We start from the raw sequence: 21865 nt of genomic DNA on the forward strand, positions 1-21865 counted from the left end.
TTATAATAAATCGTCACTTTCTTTCTGCCGTTTTGGTTACACTAGTTCTTTTTCACAATTTTGCTATTTCACCCCTCATTTCTTCCTTATTTAATATGCTTACTAGATTTTTTATGATTTTCTCTCTTTTACCCAGTTTCTCTTTAAATCCTTTCAATTTCTTTTGAAACAATAAATTTATAATAACACAATTCAATTGATTTCTTTCTTTTTTGGTTAGTTTCATGTTTACAAACATAATTATATATATAAATATGGAAAACTTACATAAACTTAATTAGCGATGGGCTAAAAAATAATAATACAATAAAATTAAAATTAAAATTAAATAAAATGTATTTACGTCTTAGATTATGTGTGTATATATATATAGAGAATGTGTACTCCCATAATGCAGGGGCATCCATGTAAAATTTCCCTAGTCATTATTGATCAGTTTTTTAAAATTTAATTGATACTACCAACTACATAATTCATCATAAAATAATTAATCTCAAAATAAACAAATAACTCTAATTTGAGGCTTAACTCACCTGATACATTTTTAAAATACTGGTGATTAACAAACCAAGCTATTTCCTTATAAGCTCATTACTAATCACTTTAATTGTGATTTTTTTAATATAATGTTTGAAATGATAAAAAAATTAATAATTCTTTTTAGGAATTTAATTTAATTTTTTTTGTAATGAGGAATTTAAATTTTATTAAATAAATAATTTTAATATATATTTTATGATTCTGAAATTTTTAAATAAATATTTTTTATTATTATTATTTAATTGTGGTTTTGGGATGTACATGAAATAACCCAAGCTGGTGAATGGTGATGTCTATAAAACCAAAACTAGTCTCATGGATCAGCAGCAAGCTAGTCCATCTTACTCCATAATTAATTGATTAATTAAATCCTTAATCCCAATTACTTGCATTATTCATTGTCTCTTGCCTTACCTCTTTCCTCTCTTTCTTGTAATTCCCTCTTCTATATACATAAAACCCCCATCTCTGTACTCCTCCGCCAACCTTGCAAGCTTTTCAGCCACCTTGCAGCAAGCCATGGCTATTGCTATCGATGGTGCTTTTGATGAGCTTGACTTTTCCGGCTATGGCTCCATCTCAACTACTACTACCCCCACCACTTCAGCTGAAAATGATCACCATGCCTGTAACTGGAATGATTTTTCTCCAGTTGTGGATTGGGAAGCCTTGTCTTGCCACCATGATGACTTCCATGATCTTATTGAGTCCATGATGGAAGATGGAGGATTCAGTCAGCCCATCTGTAACTCTAACTCCAACTCTTTCTCCTCTGACACCATGCTAGTCGACGAGGAAACCAACGGTGAAGATTTCAAAGGATTGAGGCTTGTTCATCTTTTGATGGCTGCAGCTGAGGCACTTACTGGAGTAAACAAAAGCCGTGATCTGGCTCGGGTGATATTGATTCGGCTCAAGGAGTTGGTGTCACACAACGATGGAACCAACATGGAGAGATTGGCGGCATATTTCACTGACGCCTTGCAAGGTTTGCTAGAAGGAGCCGGAGGTGGTAGCCATGGAAAGCATTTAATAAATAATGGTCCATATCACCATCACCACCGTGACGACCACCATCATCAAGCGGACGTTCTTGCAGCATTTCAATTGCTGCAAGACATGTCTCCCTATGTAAAGTTTGGACATTTCACAGCTAATCAAGCAATTCTTGAAGCCGTAGCCCAAGATAAAAGAATCCACATAGTTGATTACGATATCATGGAGGGTATCCAGTGGGCATCATTGATGCAATCGCTGGCATCCAGGAAGGATGGCCCACCAACTCCACACCTCAGGATCACAGCTTTATCAAGAAGTGGCAGCGGCAGAAGATCAATCGGAACTGTCCAGGAGACTGGACGGCGGCTGGTGGCTTTCGCCGCCTCTATTGGCCAACCATTTTCTTTCCACCAGTGCAGATTAGACTCTGACGAAACTTTTAGACCATCTGCTTTGAAGTTGGTCAGAGGTGAGGCATTGGTAATCAATTGCATGCTACACCTCCCTCATTTCAGTTACCGGGCACCCGATTCAGTTGCTTCATTTCTATCCGGATCCAAAACTCTTAACCCGAGACTACTCACCCTTGTCGAAGAGGAAGTGGGACCTATTGGGGATGGAGGGTTTGTAGGCCGGTTTATGGATTCATTGCATCATTACTCCGCCGTGTACGACTCGCTGGAGGCGGGGTTTCCGATGCAAGGTCGGGCACGGGCATTAGTAGAAAGAGTATTCTTGGGGCCCCGTATAGCGGGATCGCTGGCTCGGATTTACCGGGCACGTGGAGACAAGGAGGGGTGTTGTTGGGTGGAGTGGTTGGGTGCAACGGGGTTTAAAGAAGTTAATATAAGCTTCGCCAATCATTGTCAAGCAAAGCTTTTGTTAGGACTTTTTAATGACGGGTATAGGGTGGAAGAGATGGGTTGCAATAGGCTTGTGCTGGGATGGAAATCCAGACGATTACTGTCTGCCTCTATTTGGACTTCACCTTCTGACTCTGATTTACAAATTATTTAATTGATTAAGCATCTTTTTTCATTTTATTTTTTCTATTTATCTTTTTTTTCCCTTTATTTTCACTTATGATTAAGCATCTTTTTATTTGGATTGTATATCCTACGTATATCATCCTTCAAGTTTTGATAATGAGTGTAGATCTAAACTTTTGTTTGTTTTATAGCATAATATTTTTGCAAAAAATAAAAAATTACTTTTTAACTATTGACACGCTTAAAAAAATTACATGAAGTTAATTTATACATTCAGAATTCTATTAATTTTTTTATTTTTTAAATTATAATAAAAATAAATAATAAGTTACTATTTCAAAACATATTTTTAATGTGATCGAAAAATATTTGAATATGATCTGTAATATGAAAATATGAAGTGGTTGGTATCTATAATCAGCCGCTCTGATTCTCAAATAAATAAATTTATCAAGAAGAATGAGTGTAGATAAATAATTTAAATTTTAGAAAAGTATATAAAAATATATATTTTAAACTTTATATCGTAATAAAATAAAGGTTAGTTAGTGAATAATTTTAAAAATTTTACTAATACTAACTAATGGATAAAAGATCATAATCGTAAGTGTAATGAGAATTTATTATATAATATCATTTAATAGTACCTAAATACTACGACACGGTCGATCATTCACACAACGCGAATATTCATCATTCGGTTAATCGAGTCTTTTTTGATACGTGAAATTTGAGCGATTAAAAATTACAGTTTATTAAAATTTTATCACGTGATCTTATTATAGGGTGATAACACATAATATATTTTGAAGAATTATTATGTCATATTAATTTTTTTTAAAAAAATATTTTTATAAAAAATATTCATTTAACAATTTATTTTCTATAAATAAACAACACCTAATTAGAAAATTATTTAACAAATAATTTTTATCTACATTTCTACTCTCATTTTATTAGTAAACTTACTAATTTATTTATTGGTGAGATGAAGATGTTGGGGTGTTGGTGGTTGGCAAATCCCTCTCTTTCTCATGTGTAAACCATGTCTTAATTACACAAGTATTGCCACAATAGTGGAAGATTCCACAGAATGTTCCAATCACAGCAAACACTTTTTTTTTTCCATAAAATAAAAATCAAAGACAATTAAATTCCCGACTTTTGATTTTGGTTGTTAAACATGGTTAGAATTCACACGTCACCCAAAAATAAATATCCTCTTCCACTTCCAATCCCCACTTTCTCATACATAATTAATTATCTCAACTCTTAAATAATCAACTTAATTAATTATATTTTACTTACCTGTATGTCCTCCACGTCATCAGATTGTTCTTCAATTTTTAATCCTGCTGATTTAATATTAACTAACATATAATTAATTAATTAATTAATTTAATATTTTGCTCCCTATATTTCTGTCTTGCTCTTGCAATGACGGGCTAAATGACGTTTTTCGCATCAAGTTGGTGCCTTCATAATTTCATATATATCAGAAATACTTGGCATTGGCAAGCCAAGACGGAAGAAAAACCATTTAAAAATAAAATAATAAATAAACAAAAATTTAAAGAACTTTAATAATAAATAATAATTAATTTAAATTTGTCAAAATAAATATAAATGAATTAAATTCTAAATTTAATGACTTAATTGTTATTTAAGAACTTTAATTTAACAATAATAAAATTATTTTAAAAATTACGAAGTATCATAATTGAGTTTCAAATACATTTAAATAAATAATAATAATAACAACTACTTAATCTTTATTATCATAATAATATTTTTTTTACTTTCTTAGTTCTAAAATAATTTAATTACTTTTAATTTTTATCTGCCTATAACTTATAAAATAATACTTTATTTATTAATTTATCAATATTTTAATTAAAAAAAAAGTGAATGGCCAAATCGTATGGATTTAGAAAAAAACAAACAAAAGATGGGCTGCAATTTGCACAAGTCCGGGCTATAAACTTGAATGGCAATGACCATTGGGGTTTTCTCTCTGAGTATTTGTACACTAAACCTCTTCTTGAGTCTCCTTCATAAATGGATTACTTATGGTTATGGGTAGACTCCATGAGGCTCAACCCACTTGAGAATGGAAAATAATATCAAACAGAATTTCAAATTAAATATAAATATAATTAAAATAAATTATATTTTAGTTGAATTTTAATATAATAAACGGATCCAACCAAACATTTAAAGTACATCAAAATTAGAAATTCTTCCATTTATTTTTGTCATTAAAATTATAAAAATATCTTTATTATTATTTTTAAATAAATAAATTATATTTAAATTTTTAAAATTTAGCATAATTAATAGATTAATTTTTATAATTTTAAAATCATATATTTAAATCTCTCTGTATCAGTTTATCCTCATCTATTATAATTAAATATTTTAATTAATTATTTTTTATTTTAAAAAATACTTAAATTCTCGTTAACTTTTATTTATAATATCTTATTTAATTAATTTTTAATATTTTTATTTATTAAAATATTTCAATATTTATAATTTTAAAACTTTTAAAAAATACTTATAATTATAAGTATTTTAAAATAGTATCAAAAACTTTTAAATGAATTGTAAACTTTTATAAAACATATTTTAAAAAAAATTATAATTTTATAAAAAATTTGACTATCTACTAATGTTTTGAACTGATATTTATAATCGATGAAAAAATTATAATTTTAGATAGATTAAATATAGTTAAATTTAAAAATTTGATTTTAAAAATACAATAACTGATAAAGTGTAGTTTATCCAATATAAAATTTTTATTTATATTAAAAATATTTAAATTTTTATAAAAATATTTTAAATATTTTAAATAATTATTTTTTTAACCAATTGATTAACAAAATTATATATAAAAATAACTTCAATTTAGATAAAATAATTATATAAAAATTTAAATGTTTAATTTTAAAATATAGAAAATAATCCGTTAATTATTTTAAAATTTAAAAATTAAAATATAATTAATTATTGAGCGAGTGAAAATATGTTATTCATAATTGTTAGAAATTTATCTATTTGCGCACATTATTGTTATTTTTATTCAAAAAAATATTTTTAATAAATATTTGTAATAGTGTTACATGAAAAATAAAAATATTGCTTCAAAATGTTTTTTTTTTTTATATAGAAAAAAAATAATCTGGTAAAAGGAATCTTGTACTGACTTCTACAGTTGAAATCTGAGAGTAGGCTCCAATCTGCGTTTCTTTGAAGTTTTACTTTCCAAATTCTATAAACCCCAAATGTGAAGACTCAGTGTACCTGGACACAATCTGGAATGCCTAGATCACTCTGCTTTAGACCCTCTATCTTCTTGACCTTTTCAATTCCAGAGCATTTTCTCGCCAAAACCTTTAGAAGGGCAATTTCTCATTACCCTTCTCCCATGGCCACCTTATCGACCACAGAGAAAGATGCCGTTTCCGGTCAGAGCCAGTCGACGCAGAAGACTCAGCAGCCATTGCAAGTAAACCCAGTTTTTGTTTTCTCGCTTTTTTCCCCCCCTCCCCTAATTTTTAAGCTAATTTTGCGTGGAAATTGGATTTTTTTTTTCTTCCGATATGGGTATAGGTTGATTTGCCTAACTGGTAGTGCATATTGTTTAGCTCGAGATCCTTTGTGTTATTATTATTAGGGGAATACGTTTTTGCTGAAACGAGTTTGTGATTCTATCTTATTTGTATAATTATGGGTCCTGGCTTAAATCTTAGGTATAATTGGTTTGTTTAGCTTCAAATTCCAATCCCATTACCCACCTGAATGGTGATTGTTTGTTTGACGCATAAGCAAGTGAACGAGAGATTTACTTGATTGTTAAGTGAGAAAATAACTGGTGCTGATTATATGAAACGTTTGTCATAAGTGAAAGTTTGGACTAGATTATGAGCTGCTTTTTTTTTATTAGCAGGATATGCCATTTTGATTATTGTGATTGTTTGAAGGAAAAATATAGGCTTTTCAATGTCAACGTGTCTCTGCTGTAGACGAAGTTCTAATTGTTTAGGTTATAATGAATGATGCATCCTAAAACAGATGGCAAGTTGTTTGCATGTCCGCCATGCTTCCTCTTAATTGGATTGAGTTTTAAGAATTTTAATTAGGGATAATAAGTTTTCTCTTTTTGTTAAGTTATTTATGTTTGTATCAGTTTCTTAATCGTTGGTTGAGTGCAAAGATGAAAGCAATAATATTCAAGGAGTTTTAATGTCTTGTTCCTGTTTCAGCATCAGTATTTAGTCAAGCACCAACTTTCAGCTCAGCTTGTTCAAATATTGATGCTATGACTTCATTCTCTGCCATCTTGAATACTTTTCCCAAGTGAAATGACAAAATTGCATCTTTTGGTTCTCTTGCATTCCTTTATTCACATACGTTGTCCTTATTTTGTCAGGTGGCAAAACGTCTGGAGAAGTTCAAAACTACAATTTTCACGCAAATGAGTTCACTTGCCATCAAACACGGTGCAATAAATCTTGGTCAAGGCTTTCCCAATTTTGATGGTCCAGATTTTGTTAAAGAAGCAGCTATTCAAGCCATAAGGGATGCAAAGAATCAATATGCTCGTGGATATGGGGTTCCAGATTTCAACTCTGCAATTGCTGCCCGGTTCAAGAAAGATACTGGGCTTGTGGTGGATCCTGAGAAAGAAGTTACTGTCACCTCTGGGTGTACTGAAGCCATTGCTGCAACTATGCTAGGCTTGATAAATCCTGGTGAAGAAGTGATCCTATTTGCTCCGTTCTATGATTCGTATGAAGCCACGCTATCTATGGCTGGTGCCAAAATCAAATGCATTACTTTGCAGCCCCCAGATTTTGCTGTTCCCATTGAGGAGCTTAAGTCCATCATATCAAAGAATACTCGTGCAATTCTTATCAACACACCACACAATCCCACTGGGAAGATGTTTACTAGGGAGGAGCTGAGCACTATTGCATCACTTTGCATTGAGAATGATGTTCTGGTTTTTGCTGATGAAGTTTATGATAAGTTGGCCTTTGAAATGGATCACATATCTATGGCCTCTCTGCCTGGAATGTATGAGCGGACAGTAACTATGAATTCATTAGGGAAGACATTCTCGTTAACTGGGTGGAAGATTGGCTGGGCAATTGCTCCTCCACACCTGACATGGGGAGTGCGGCAGGCACACTCGTTCTTAACTTTTGCTACCTCCACTCCAATGCAGTGGGCAGCTGCAGTGGCCCTTAGAGCTCCAGATTCTTACTATGTAGAGCTAAAAAGGGACTATATGGAAAAGAAGGCAATTTTAGTGGAGGGATTGAAGGCTGTTGGTTTCAAAGTTTTCCCATCAAGTGGGACTTACTTCGTTATTGTTGATCACACCCCATTTGGCCAGGAAAACGATATTGCATTTTGCGAATATCTGATCAAGGAAGTTGGAGTGGTAGCAATCCCAACCAGTGTATTTTATTTAAACCCAGAAGATGGGAAGAATTTGGTGAGATTCACCTTCTGCAAAGACGAAGAAACTTTGAGGGCTGCAGTAGAGAGGATGAAAGAGAAACTGAAGAGAAATTGATCCTGTTTATATGCGTCAATTTCTAAGAACTCAAACAGGCATGGAATATATCGGTATTGTAATATAAACATCTCCTTTAGAAGGTAAATTGTATCCTTCTGCAATAATTGGAAGGCTAATTGCTTGTTTATTACAGCATTTAGTGGAATAAACATCAAATTGCTCTATTCATTCCTGTGAAAAGTGATGTCTAGGTCCATAGAGCCCTGTTTATGAAAATCGGTTAACTCGACAATTTGGTAATTGTTTCTTATGGAGTGGTTCAGTTTTTGGGTAGTTTGTGATACCCTTTAGCTCCCAAGGTTTTTGAACATTGTCTCAGAGGTCTGATTTGGATTATTTAAAGGATTAGAAGTGGTCTATGGTCTATGTTTTTTGCATGTGTATAGTCAGAAGAATGCATTGGTGTTCCTTATGCTCAGTAATTGTTTCAAATGCTTAACAATTTTCATCTTTTTGTAATATATGCTAATATCACACTGAAAATTACTACATAAATATAAAACTTGAAGCAAACTATTTCCCTATTCAACCAAGCAGACAGCATATTCCTCTTCTCACGCATTCCTATTCAGGCTTCCCTTGATTCTCTTTTCGGTCCTGTATACTTTCTGGACTTTTATCAAACAGGGAAAGCTCAAGAGCAAGTGATGATTCCATCTTTGATGTCACCCATTTCCAATCAGACACCAAGAATCTCAAACTTATTGCGCAGTGCAACCATCTCCGTTATGGTCTTAATTGCCTAGTACTTCTCCAAAGAATTCTTGCAAATTCTTGTCTACCCAAGTTGCTCTAGCTTTCTCTTCTTTTTCAATGGATTCGTTGTGCCTAAACTCCTTGGAAAGGAAGTTCAGAGTTTAATTAAAACTAGACAAAATGATTAGCCTAAAAACGCTAAGTTAATATAACAAAAATCCCATAAATGTGAAAATTAAACTTCAAAGCCTAAATATAAGATTTGGCAATTGATTTTTTTTTTTAAAAAAAAAATCAGTTGATATATCTCAAAATTTTTGTAACTATTAAATTTTATAAAATTATAACAAAAAGTTATAGTATATGCAGTTTATATATATATATAAGTTAAATAATTTGTAATTTTATATTAAATATTAAATTTAATAATGATAATTTTAAAATTCAAAAAATAGGATTTACAGGATTTACAGTGATGAATAAATTTGATCAGGAGAAATCACTCGTTCTCTTTTATCCTTTTTTCTTTTATTTGCTAATGACGTATACTACAATGTCATACATTTCTGTCAGTTAGACTGAACGTACGGACGAATCAAAGTATATTTTCACATCAGATGACCATTTAATTTTTCGGCGTACAGGTTTGTAGGACTGCGAAATGATTAAGCCAGCTATTCTGCCCCACGTCATTTTACTGTGCTAAAATATCTCTAATTCGACTTGTTTCAAGTGATATTAAGACTTGCAATATTGAATCGGTTTATGTGAGAATGTCTTGATAGATTTTAAGTCTATTAAAATCACTAAATATAAAAAATTTAACGATCATCACACCTATTTTTATAGATGCAATATTTAATAGAAATTTAAATTTATCAATTGCAAGGCCTCAACCTTAGTGTCAAAACAAGATAAATGCGTAATTGATATGTGACTCATGGCATGTGAGTTGAAATATCACAAATTGAAACTCTGGTAAGGATAGAAGATTTATTTATTTATTTCCCCGAAAAGTGAAAAAGAAAATAAAATGAAAATAAGGAAGAAAGAAATATATTTATGTTAAATGAAAAACACAATTATGTCATAGTAATGATGGCATGTGAATGTGGACAAGAAACAATCCTGCAATAACCATAAATATAAGACACAATTATTTCTGGAAATCAAACAAGCCTACAACTATGAATTCCTTTTAGCACAACCTTCATCACTAAGATTTACAAAAACTTTACACTATCTATAGATTTTTTTTACTAATGCTGGATTCAAGCATATGAGATGATAATAAGGTTACTTCATGGGTTCAAGTGGCAGAGACGAACAATGGAGCGTCTACACTTTAATTATTAATTATTTTTTATAATGATTAATCAAAAGTTAAAAAGAAACAAATTTTTATTTTTATTTTTATATAAGAATGAATATAATAGTAATAATTTTTTTTTATACAATTAGTTATTGAAGAGAGAGGAAAAGGGAGAAGATGATAATTGAAGTAATAAATGGTTGTGATGCAAATGCAGATGATTGTGGTTCCTTTTTGGCCCAACATAAAATTTAAAGTAATTATTGTTGATTGGTGGCTTCTGTGAAAACTACAACACTCTTCTCTCTGCTTATTATCTTAAACTTTCATTTTCCATATCATTCCAAATTCCATTTATTCTTCCAATGCCTTTTTTTTTTTTAAAAAAAAAATTATTTTTCTGTGAACGGGATGCTTCAATTTCTACACTTAGGTAGATAAGGTAATGCATGTGATTAAAATTTCCTCAAAGTTTTAAAATATTAATTAATTCAGCAAAGTTTTATAGTTATATTTTATCACTAAGATTTTATTTTATTTTTTATTTTTATTTTTATCAATTTAGCAATGTCATATTTGACAAATTGCTGATATGATAGTTTCTTATTTTAACTCATGCCAGCATTTTCGTTATTGTATACAATCTGAATATGATAATATAGACACGTAGGACATGCATCACGTTCAACTACTAGGATTATTTAATAATAAATACATGTTATTAAAAATGAAATTTTATTAATTAAAGAAATAATTATAAATATATGAGTAGACATGAGAGAGTTAGACTTACATTCAAAATTTTATAATTTAACAAATGATAAATTAATAAAAAAATAAATATTAAAAAAATTATAAAATTGTTAATTACTAATTAAGGTTTCATCCGCCGCCCCAGTGGACTGTGATCATTACACCAAGGAAACGCAGTATCCTTCGCCTCGCTTGACATCCCATCGTAAGCCCCACGTACTCGATCACCTTCATCATAGCCGTTAAAATTATATCGACGGTGATTATACCATCAAGTTAACCTACTGCAAGTACACGATAAACATGCTCTTCCAAATAGATCTGGCCCTTTGGATTCTGGAGTACCAGAGTGGGACAAGACATGGCCCACAGTTTTCAACGGTGATGAGGGCATGAGGAAAGTGAAAAAAGAAGTAAAAAATTTGAAATGGGTGGCACGTGCGGGCCTGCCACAGGAAAGCAAAAAGGGTAGAATCTAGATCCGACGACCACATCATATATCTCCGTCCAGACCGGGACCCACTTTAGATTAAATAGAACGGCTGAACATTGAACCATTAGTTTCACCGTTAGATACTCATCAGGCGTCCCAGATTGAATCTCCCTCCCTCGTCCCCTCGCACCATAAATACATACTGAAACGCGCTCCGAAAGACTTTCTATTCTCTCCTTCAAAAAACATGGAACTTTCTTTATAGTTTTTGTGTTTTTTGGAGTGTGCTAAGGTGCCCGGTGCGCCACCTGAGATATGTCGACGGTGGGAACAGTTACATCAACGGTTATCAGAATCTCGAGGTACAGGACGGACAACTAGGAGGTTTAAGGTGGGGGAATTTTAGACGGTGGAGATTGGATATCCTTCGGACCCACGCCTAGAAATGGACGGCCAAAAAAGTCAAGCCAAGCTCACTAGAAATCATTCGTCTCTTCTCCGTTCATTACCCACTGTCCGATCGTCCATCCACAGCCTAACTTCCGTAGCACAGAAGGACCTTATCAAACCGGAGCTGCAGCAGCTACAGCCGCAAAAGCAAGAATTAGACTGGAAAATAGGAGAAGAGAAAAGAAAGCCACACCGGTCAGGTTCAACTCCGAGAAGGACCAGTTCGGTCCGGTTCACACCTGTTCTCACTGTGGTTTCAATTTCTTTCTTTAGTCTCTTTTCAGTCTCCTTATTTTTCTTCTTTTATTTGAGAAGAGAAGAGATACCCACGTCAGAGAATCTTTTATTAGGTCTGATTTTCATTGCTATAATCCTTTTCTTTGCAAGCAAGAACAAGAACTTAATCAACCAGAATTTGACCGTAATCAAGCAATTGTGGGAAGAAAACACGAAAAAACTCGGTGTTTCCACTTCAAGAACCAAATCGAAGCCGGTTCAATGGTTTATTGGTGAGTCAAATGCTGATAGCAGCAGCAAAATCGAGAAGGAGAAGAGGATAATAAGAGAAGGAGTGGAGTTCTATAGCAATGGGGATTTCTATGAAGGGGAATTTCACAAAGGGAAATGCAATGGCAGTGGGGTTTATAACTACTTTGTCAATGGGAGATATGAGGGTGATTGGATTGATGGGAGATATGATGGGTACGGGATAGAGAGCTGGGCAAGAGGGAGTAGATATAAAGGGCATTATAGACAAGGTCAAAGGCATGGATATGGGGTTTATAAGTTTTACACACGGGATTCTTATGCTGGCGAATGGTGCAATGGCCAGAGCCATGGTGTTGGCTTGCAGACTTGTTCCGATGGAAGCTGCTACTTGGGTGAATTCAAGCGTGGCGTCAAGCATGGACTTGGGGTTTACCATTTCAGGTGATTTTCTTGCCATGCTCTTTTTTTTATTATTCTATTATTATTTTTTAAATTTTATTTTGGATAACGTTAATTGCCTCTACTGTTTCAGAACTTCCCATGACTGACCAAACAGTCGAATTTGTCTTTGTACTTCTGAAGATTATTTTTCATTGGTTGCTTGTGGGGTTTGCCATTTCAGGCTAAATAACTGATTTCTGTTTTATTATTAAAAAAAAATTAAAATTTTTGGGTACTATCATGTTGGATATGGGCGTACTGTTTAGACTGTTCATAATTAGTAAAGCTGTAAGAATTGTAGTTTTACGAATTACTTTTACAAATCCCTTGGATATGCAAATGAAAGTTGTTAATTAATTTCAGATGATCTATTGATAAAAGGGAGTTACCTTGTTTTTGCTTTTTCCGGTTGTTTATTTCACTTTTCAGTTTGGATCTCTTAGTGGTTTGCTTTCAAGGGTGTGATTAACAAAAGCGTAGACAATGGTGTATGTGATGAATTTCATGTTATATTTTGTTCTCTGCTATTATGTTTATAGTTTGATTAATGATTGTTTTGAATATTATAGTTGGAGTTAATAATTTTTTAACCGGTTAATATCTGAATGGATGTTGATGATCATTATTCGATCAGTTGGATATACAGTTATGGATGAAATTTAATTGTGCAAGTCCATTTTCTTTATGTATTTTACCGATTGTTATTTTGCAACTCAATGCTATTGCATTTTGATGTGGTGGTGAACCAATGAACTTGTTGATTTTTTTTTATATGATCGGAAGTAATGAGGAAATTGATTGCATTGCAGAAATGGAGATAGATATGCTGGTGAATATTTTGGAGACAAAATCCATGGCTTTGGTGTTTATCACTTTGCCAATGGCCACTGCTACGAAGGGTCATGGCATGAAGGCCGGAAGCAAGGTTATGGCATGTATACTTTCAGAAATGGTGATGCAAAATGTGGTGAATGGGATCATGGCATCCTTAAGACCCCTATGCCTCTACTGACTGATTGTGTCCTCAGAGCTGTTCAGGTATTTGATCTAAACCCTCAATTTCACTTGTGAATACTCAGCCACAAATTATTGAATTCTTATCATGAACTTGATCATTTCATGTTTCTAAACTTCAGGCTGCTAGAAAAACAGCTGAAAGTGCGATTGTCCTTCGACGGGTGGATGAACTAGTTAACACGGCAGTTGAGGCTGCAAATAGAGCTGCCACTGCTGCTAGAGTTGTTGCTGTAAAAGCTGTTCAAAACCGAATGGATGGCAAATTTTGTGATACAAATGTGTAAGAGATTTCAGCTTTTCTCTGGAAAGTGTAAATTTTTCTTCTTTTACTAATTTTTATGTACTTGGATGACAGTGGCCCGATGAGCAAAAGCTCGTCAGAGGTCTGAGAGTGTTTGAGGCCTCATTTATCACACTGTAACTTGTAAATACACCCTTGTATATCAATGGAAGAGGCTACTTTGTCAAGCCGCTGCAGCCTGCATGTGTTTTAGACGGCTCTATTATTGTGCGTGGCACTAAATAATACCAATATGGTAGGGCTGATCTTAGCTTGTCTCTTATGGGTTGTAAGCGTTATCCACTGAGAACAAACAATATGAGAGAGCCGTGCTCGTGCTGTGCATGTCTAAGAGCTTGGATGGCTACGAAGTTGGAAAGAAAAAGACACAAGCCAATCAAATAATGGTTTTGGAGTGGGCTGATTTGCTGGTTCTCTAAACGCTCGCCAGATATGATCATGAATGGATTTTATTTTCAGATCCTTTTTCTAATTAAACAGAAACCCAAAAAGAAAGAAAAAAGGAAAACACACTTCTTCCTTTCAAATTTAACTGAGATTGGCAAAGAATTCTTCTTAAAATGGATATGTGATTGTGAAGGAAGAGTTTGAATTTTAATCAAAAGGCTGAGATAAATCAACCAAAGGTGTTGGTGCCTACTTGATGCTTTCTAATTTTTTATATTTTAGAAAAAAAATGAAAGAAATTATCAGCAGATCCAACAGTCACAAGATACCAATTGCTAGAAACCAGAAAAGATGGGAGAGATCTAGCTAGGCAATAGTCCCACTTGCATACATCTGCCATTCAATGCACTATTGAAATGCAAGTATAAACTAGTCCATTTTATGCTGAGAAAGCATGTGGGATAGTGTTGGGTGTTGATATGCAAAGCACATGATGATGATGATGTGGTGAGTGTGGGGTTAGGGTTCCTTTACTTGTGTCCAAAATCATATGTAGCTTTCATGCATGCTATGCTGGATCCACATTCTCTCTTTCCATGTATTTATTTTCTAGTTAATAGGTATTGTACCAAAAAGAAAGTAAAATTTATTAATTTTAAATATAATTTTAATTACTTTAAGTATATTAATTATATTTTAAAACCATATGAAAATAAAAAAATAACCTATTTTTGTTGGACAGAGAAAATATATGATATAAGCTTATTTTAAGTAAATTAATTATTATTAAATATTTATATTAAAGATATATACAATTTAATAATTGTCTAACTTAATTTCATATAAATAGTATTGTGAAGTAGTCCAAACACTAATTACGACTAAACACTTCTTAGGTGAAGTAGTCCAAAAATACATTATTACTCATTTAATTTAATTTTATTATTTTTTCTGATTAAAGAAAAATGAGTGAACGAGGGAGATGGAGAAAGGATGAAGTATTGATTACGTGGAATCATTAATTAGATATAATAATAATAATAATTTGTTAGTTATATAAATCTGGCAAACCCTATGATTCGGCTCAAATAGAGCAATATGGCAATTTTAAAATAAAAAACAGAATATTTGAGAATACCAAGAAATATAGATTTACTTAAAAAAGAAATTGAAAGTTGGGTTCATTGTGATTTTGAAATATTTTATGCAGAAGCAGCAGATGTTTGATTCTTGCATTCATTACGATCACTATCTCTTGCCTTATCCTGTCCTTTTCCTATCAATCTAGATTTTCATTCTTTTTTTTTTTCTTTCAATTATTATTATTATTATTATTATTATTATTATTATTATTTTCTCCATATTCATTTAGTTTTTTTTATCAACTATTTATTATACAAATTTATGAGTAATTTTTAATATGTGTGATGAAAGCTGAATTTCTTACATTCGAATTAAAATCGAGATTGAAGAAGGAGAATGACTCAAAACCCATTAGAGCTCACCAATCAAACCGATCCATCAACACACCTTTTAATCCGCAATAGAAGTAAGCTAGATTGACCGAGATTCAGACTTGTGAAAAGAAAGTCTGACTCGTTTGATGTGACAGAAAGTAGAAGAGCATATTTAATTATGCCGAGATCTTACCAACACACGCATTGAAGGAAAATTAAATGACCGTCTAACGAGAATGAACGGTTAAGTATGTTCATTCGTATAACTCTACATGATAGAAATAAGTAGCAATGTATCAGGACGGGACAGTTGTGCATCACTAGAGAATATAAAAAAAATAAATAAAAAAGAGAGATGCAAATTTTTTAGACTAAATTTACACATACTCAAAATCTTATTTTTTTCTCTAGATTAAATTTAAACGCACTCAAAATATTATTTTTTTTAATTTTAGAATATTAATATATTTATTCAATTCTACAAATTAATAGCGACTATATATATAATTACTTGAATCACCAGAAAAAAAAAACTTTAACAATAAATTATCTTTAAAATTGTATTCCAACCTGTGATTAATTTTAGAAGAGAGAAGTAATAAATAAATAATAATTAATTAAGAGTATGAATAAAAGAATGGGCAGTGGTGAGTGTGATGTATTAATATAGATATGTAGGGTAAAGCCCCACTCTCCAGTGTATGAGGTCTCTTTCTAACCAAGTAGATTTGCATGGGACTTTGGTTAAGTCACCTCATGGATCAGTCTGAATTCATAAATGGCCTTCCTAAATCTCTGCTCCTCCCTTTCCACATCGAAAGGCTTTAGGGTTTACATCATCAAAAGCTTCCTTTGCTCTATCTACATTTAAAAATTAAAATATCAATATTTATGTATAAGTTTTAAATTTCAAGAGTTATAAAAATCAAATTACAATAAATAAAATTACAATTAAAATTATAATTGACAAAATCAGTTGCTCGATCTAATATAAAAAATAAAAGAAAAATATTCACCTCTTAGTAGTTTTTTTTTATATATATCTTTACTAACTTTAAATTATTTAATATTAATATATAAAAAATGACGATTTAAAAAGTATTTTAAATAAATTATTATAAATTTTTCAAAAATTAAAGTTATTAATTACTCAAACCAAAGATGCCAGCAACATGCAAATGTCTACCAAAACCAAAAAATAAGTTATTACAATATCAAACAAAAACGAACAACAAAGACGTCCAGTCCTGATAGCATAGTGAATTAAATAGTGGGCCTTCATTTTGCTGGCCGAGGATAGGAGACGCGACATGTCGTTTGCAAGTGTTGGTTTGGGTCATGAGTCCGTTAATCCTAGGTTTCTTAGGCATAGCGGGTCCGGCCCAAGTTTGAACCCAATTTTGATTTCTTTCCCTTGGGAATTAATATGCAAGGTGGATCGCTCATTGAGTTAACCTCCCATCAAATCAGACTCTCCGTTAGCATGAGTGAACAAATTTCCAAATTCTATGCAGCAATCAAATTGATTTGAACCTTGTCATGAATGATCTTTCCATCAATTTGAGAGTTCACTTCCAAGGACCACCTTGTATACGGCAACCTAGTTCGCATCCCAGTTTCCGACCGCAGCATAACCCATCGAGTTCCGGTTGCAAAGAAGTGCAAACCTAAATTAAAATTGAAGGCTTCTAACCAATGGCCTAAGTAATCATATCATAGAGATGAGGAAGGCAGATCACCCGGGTGGAGTTAGTAAGAAATTTAATCATATCACAAATATGTTGGTCATGGAAGCTTTGGCTTGTCATGAAGCAATTTTGTTGATAAAGCAGCAGGAATTGTAGGACTCTTTTCTGTGTATAAATATGTGTCCAGACAATCAAAGAGACTGCAAGAACCAGCTAGATTAAGGCTTCAAGAATCGGCTAATTTGATCTTGCCAAAAAAAAAAAAAAGCCTAGATCTCTTTCTTTGACACACGCAAGAGCTTTGAGAGATTGAGTATCAGAATTTCAATCATTTAAACTATGCACTTTTCTTTTCCATTATAAAGAAAAATAAAATTCCCATAACTCCAATTATTAAAACTTGTATTTTCCTAATTATTATTATTTTTAAATCTATTTAATTAACGTGAAATTTTTTGTACTCTTCCACCTGAATTAATTCTATCAAAACCAACAAGGCTACACATGGTGGCTGTTTGCAAAACACCCAATATGGGAATGAGATTGTTTCTTCAGAGAAACCATGTGATTAAAGTCCCTGTGAATTCATGTATATAGACATATAAATGTAATATAATTAATTTTTTATCGTAATATTTTCAATTTATTGAATTAAAATTAAATTATATTCATATTAAATCGGTATATATATTTGCTACTATATGAACAAAACAAGAGGTAGTGAATTATAGGATCGATTGAAGCTTTTTAGAACACATGATGTGTTGTGAATTTGTCATTTAGGTGCATATATGCAATGTTATTACACACTCAAAATCAGACAACAACAAACACTGGTGATGTGGGACCTTAACCCAAAAGTGGGTCCACTTGAATTCTATCCACTCATGGCCCAAAATCCCACATTTCCAAATTCCAAGCAACCAAAAATCTAGCCAGTAATGTGGCCCTAGTGAAGGTCCTTAAAAAGGTCACATACAATGTAGAAACTGTGCAAGAAAACAAGCTGAGGAATGGGACACCATCACCATTCCCTTAACCCATTTGCACTAGAGGACATCTCATGTGCAATATTTTCTTGGCTTAAGCTACCCTTTGGACCATGCATTCAATTCTAAGTTTGGCTAAAAAGTAAATGTTTGTGTTCAATCCACGTAAAAAATTGATTAGACGTTACATATATACTTTTGTTATATCATAAGATTTCTGTTTAATTCTAAATTTATAATAATTTTGTTTTGAGATCAGACATAACTATTGATTTACCGACACTCATTGTTGTAATAATACAATGTACGCACTACGAGGTATATGGAATTTATCGATTTCTGTTGTTATTTCGGTGTGTAAAGATGATGTACAATATGCAAGTTGACTCTCAGGTGAAGGTGATGAGTTCCAGATTGAAGGAAGGAACATGACATGTTCTAAACCCAACAGCTAATCTTTCTTGGATTTACATTTGAAAACTATAATCAAGATGTCCCTTTTTTTAACTGCAGAGATGGCTTCAAGTTTCCATAACCTCTGTGCTTAATTTGTTTGCTCATATAATCTTTAATACTTCACCTGGCAAATCTCTCTAAAGTCGCATGAAACTGTTGAAATTAAAAATAATTTTCCACCTTTAATCTTATTCAATTACAACACACTCTTGAATAATTTGATAGTACATAAAAATTTCAATATATATAAAATCCCACATGAGAGAGTCCAAAAAAATGTCTCCTGCCCCATGTGAGTCTCTCTTTCTCACCTAAATCAAACACTAGCATATGAACTTGTAGGTCACTTTGTCAGTAATGTCTTGAAGCAACAGCAGATGAAGATTGAACATTGAAGAATAATCAATATGTGAATTAATGGACAAAAAGAATGAAATGGATTGGCTTGAGAAATGAAAATCTCGTAACTACTATACTATTCTGCAAAGCTCCATAGACGAATATCACCTTCATAAAAATCATCCATCATAGTCATTGGTGGATTCAACATTTGATCCAGAAATTTGGGTGATTGCAGTTCTTCAAAGTTGTACCATGAGTCGTCTAGCATTGGAATCGTCTCACTGTAGCTTCCAAGAGATTGCACTAGCGACACATCTTCATCAAGTTGATCAGAGAAAGTGGAAGATATTGATGATGAAGGTGAAGGAGATGAGGAAAAAGAAGAGGGAAGAGGTGGTGATGATACTGATGGGGTGGCAGGGGTGGGGGAGGAGGCAGTGGCGGCGGCGGCGGCATTGCCCATGAAACTATTAGCGGCAGCTGCAGCCACTTTTTGAATGGACTTAGGAGACATAACAGTGTCAGGAATATAATGAGAAGAAGTGATAGGGAAGTTGAGATTGGCTGAAGAGCCCTTAAGGCATAAAAGTGCAGCATCGTAGGCTCTTGCAGCAGCTTCAGGAGTAGAATAAGAACCTAACCAAATTCTTACTTTCTGATTCGGTGCCCTTATCTCTGAAACCCATGAGCCCCAGCTTCTCATTCTCACTCCCTTGTACTTCTTCTTGTTTGCTGCTGCTGGTGAAGTTGCTGCCATTGCCTTTGACGTCCCCGACTGGATCTTGTTCTCAGGCTTCACCATTTAGGAACTATCTAGCTAGCTAGAGATGAAAAACGTAGTAGGAAAAAAAAAAAAAAAGATCAAGGCTTTTTCTTAATGAAAAAAGGGCTCTTGATCTCTTCTTCTTCTTCTTCTTCTGTGTTTTGATACTGTTTGGTTTAGCTTGAATTCTTGTTCTTTTGAAAGATGAGGAAGAAAAAATGAGATGCGAACTGAAAATGAGAGACAATGAATTGGTATATATAGATGGGTTGGAGTGAAGGGGCTGAATTTTATATTTATATAAGTTTATGGAAAATTTTCCTGGTAAACAAACAGTACATGGTAGTTCCACACTCTCAATGTAAAATGGGTGACAGATATTTTGAAGCTCATATTCATAAACATGGAAAAGAATTCAAAATTTTATTTATTTATTTATGTTCCTCAATAACTCGATGGATTTCTTTGAAATTGACTTGTCTGTCCTGGCATGGTCAAACCCATTAATGCCAGATAATTAAGTCACATCAGCAATAAATAAATAAATATATAATAATGATTATGTGAAGAAAGAAATGCATGACTGCACTCAACCCACTTGCTAAAGCTTACTATTTTTCTTTCTGTAAAATGTATTAATTGTGGGTATTAATTTTCTCAAATAAAGAGTTTTAATTGTGTATCAGATTAGCTAGAGGACTTTGAAATAGTCAAGCAAATTATTTTAACCACACAATGATCTTTACCACTTATGTCACAGGATTTTGGGAAGGTGGGCATGCTATGACTAATATTGTTTTTTGAATTTTCTTTTTATTGAGTGGAAAAACCTAGAAAGGGCATGATTTTCCGAAGACAGACATTGTAAACCAATAGGAGAAAAGGAATTGAATGATTATCAACTCACATGCACAAATGAAAAAAACCAGCACTATTATTTCTAAAATGCCTTGCTTTTTTTCTGATAAAATTAATTCTCCAAAATAAAACAACAAAATGGCAAATGGGTATTTCCCAAAATCTCATTAATTTTGAAAAGTCAATTTATGTTGCAGTTTTTTTTTAAGTATTTCTATAAAAGAGAGAGAACATAGGATTCTGTTGAGTAGGCAACTTCCAGGAACTGCAGGGTGCATGATGCCTGGTTTTATAGGTTATGAAGTAGGAGTGAGGTACAGTTAATTAAATAATTAAAATTAATTAGAACAGTAAATGTATGGCGAAAGCATAATACAGAAAGAGAGAAACAGCTGTTGCTGCTCTGTCATTCAATGCAATCTCCAAAACCGCGTCTTATGGAAATGGAAGTTTCGGATTTCATAAGAAAAAACTATCTATCGCTATCAAGACAGACGCATTGCTCAACTGTCTCTTTCTTCTCTAAGATTTTACCTTACGCTGTATGTGAAAGATAATTAGCTTGACTATAACAAAATATTTTTTAATGATAAAATTATAATTTTTAAATTTAAAAAAAAATTAACAAAATGATTGAATGTAAAAATAAAAGTATGGAACTAATAAGTTTTAATATATAATTTAGTATCTATCTCATATCTATAATAAAAAAAAATTAGAGCTTTAAATTCTAATAATTCTTCTCATTTATAGATATTTAATTTATTACAAAAAATTATTAATAAAACCAACCAATATTAATATTATACTTTTAAAATTCTATCACATGAATACTTGAAAACCATATCAACTTCCTTTACCTTTAATTTAACCATAGGAATAATAAAATCAATAAAAAACTCTCAAATTTAATTT

At 32.4% G+C, this 21865-nt stretch overlaps 4 protein-coding genes across 4 annotated transcripts; 3 read left to right on the top strand and 1 right to left on the bottom strand.

The window, feature by feature from the left end:
• The first annotated feature begins 880 nt into the window (after positions 1-880).
• LOC110607142 (protein NODULATION SIGNALING PATHWAY 2) lies at positions 881-2574 on the top strand. Its single transcript, XM_021746221.2, has one exon. The coding sequence runs from the start codon at positions 1060-1062 to the stop codon at positions 2554-2556; it is 1497 nt and encodes a 498-aa protein (XP_021601913.1). The 5' UTR covers positions 881-1059; the 3' UTR covers positions 2557-2574.
• A 3151-nt stretch (positions 2575-5725) lies between these two features.
• LOC110606903 (probable N-succinyldiaminopimelate aminotransferase DapC) lies at positions 5726-8282 on the top strand. The gene is made up of 2 exons (XM_021745904.2): positions 5726-6039; positions 6964-8282. The coding sequence occupies exons 1-2, from the start codon at positions 5851-5853 to the stop codon at positions 8113-8115; spliced, it is 1341 nt and encodes a 446-aa protein (XP_021601596.1). The 5' UTR covers positions 5726-5850; the 3' UTR covers positions 8116-8282.
• Positions 8283-11500: 3218 nt separating this feature from the next.
• Positions 11501-14177, top strand: LOC110607038 (phosphatidylinositol 4-phosphate 5-kinase 3). Its single transcript, XM_021746083.2, has 3 exons — positions 11501-12692; positions 13502-13730; positions 13829-14177. The coding sequence occupies exons 1-3, from the start codon at positions 11758-11760 to the stop codon at positions 13991-13993; spliced, it is 1329 nt and encodes a 442-aa protein (XP_021601775.2). The 5' UTR covers positions 11501-11757; the 3' UTR covers positions 13994-14177.
• A 4964-nt stretch (positions 14178-19141) lies between these two features.
• On the bottom strand, positions 19142-20424 carry LOC110606363 (ethylene-responsive transcription factor ERF014). The gene has a single exon (XM_021745136.2). The coding sequence runs from the start codon at positions 20129-20131 to the stop codon at positions 19463-19465; it is 669 nt and encodes a 222-aa protein (XP_021600828.1). The 5' UTR covers positions 20132-20424; the 3' UTR covers positions 19142-19462.
• Positions 20425-21865: the final 1441 nt, after the last annotated feature.

Source organism: Manihot esculenta, chromosome 18 (assembly GCF_001659605.2).
Source record: "Manihot esculenta cultivar AM560-2 chromosome 18, M.esculenta_v8, whole genome shotgun sequence".
Taxonomy (NCBI): domain Eukaryota; kingdom Viridiplantae; phylum Streptophyta; class Magnoliopsida; order Malpighiales; family Euphorbiaceae; genus Manihot; species Manihot esculenta.

Coding starts and splice junctions, on each gene's coding strand:
- LOC110606363 (XM_021745136.2), bottom strand. CDS start 20,131: ATGGTGAAGCCTGAGAACAAGATCCAGTCGGGGACGTCAAAGGCAATG.
- LOC110607038 (XM_021746083.2), top strand. CDS start 11,758: ATGGACGGCCAAAAAAGTCAAGCCAAGCTCACTAGAAATCATTCGTCT. Junction 12,693..13,501: donor CTTGGGGTTTACCATTTCAG/GTGATTTTCTTG, acceptor ATTGCATTGCAG/AAATGGAGATAGATATGCTG. Junction 13,731..13,828: donor GTGTCCTCAGAGCTGTTCAG/GTATTTGATCTA, acceptor TCTAAACTTCAG/GCTGCTAGAAAAACAGCTGA.
- LOC110607142 (XM_021746221.2), top strand. CDS start 1,060: ATGGCTATTGCTATCGATGGTGCTTTTGATGAGCTTGACTTTTCCGGC.
- LOC110606903 (XM_021745904.2), top strand. CDS start 5,851: ATGCCTAGATCACTCTGCTTTAGACCCTCTATCTTCTTGACCTTTTCA. Junction 6,040..6,963: donor AGACTCAGCAGCCATTGCAA/GTAAACCCAGTT, acceptor TTATTTTGTCAG/GTGGCAAAACGTCTGGAGAA.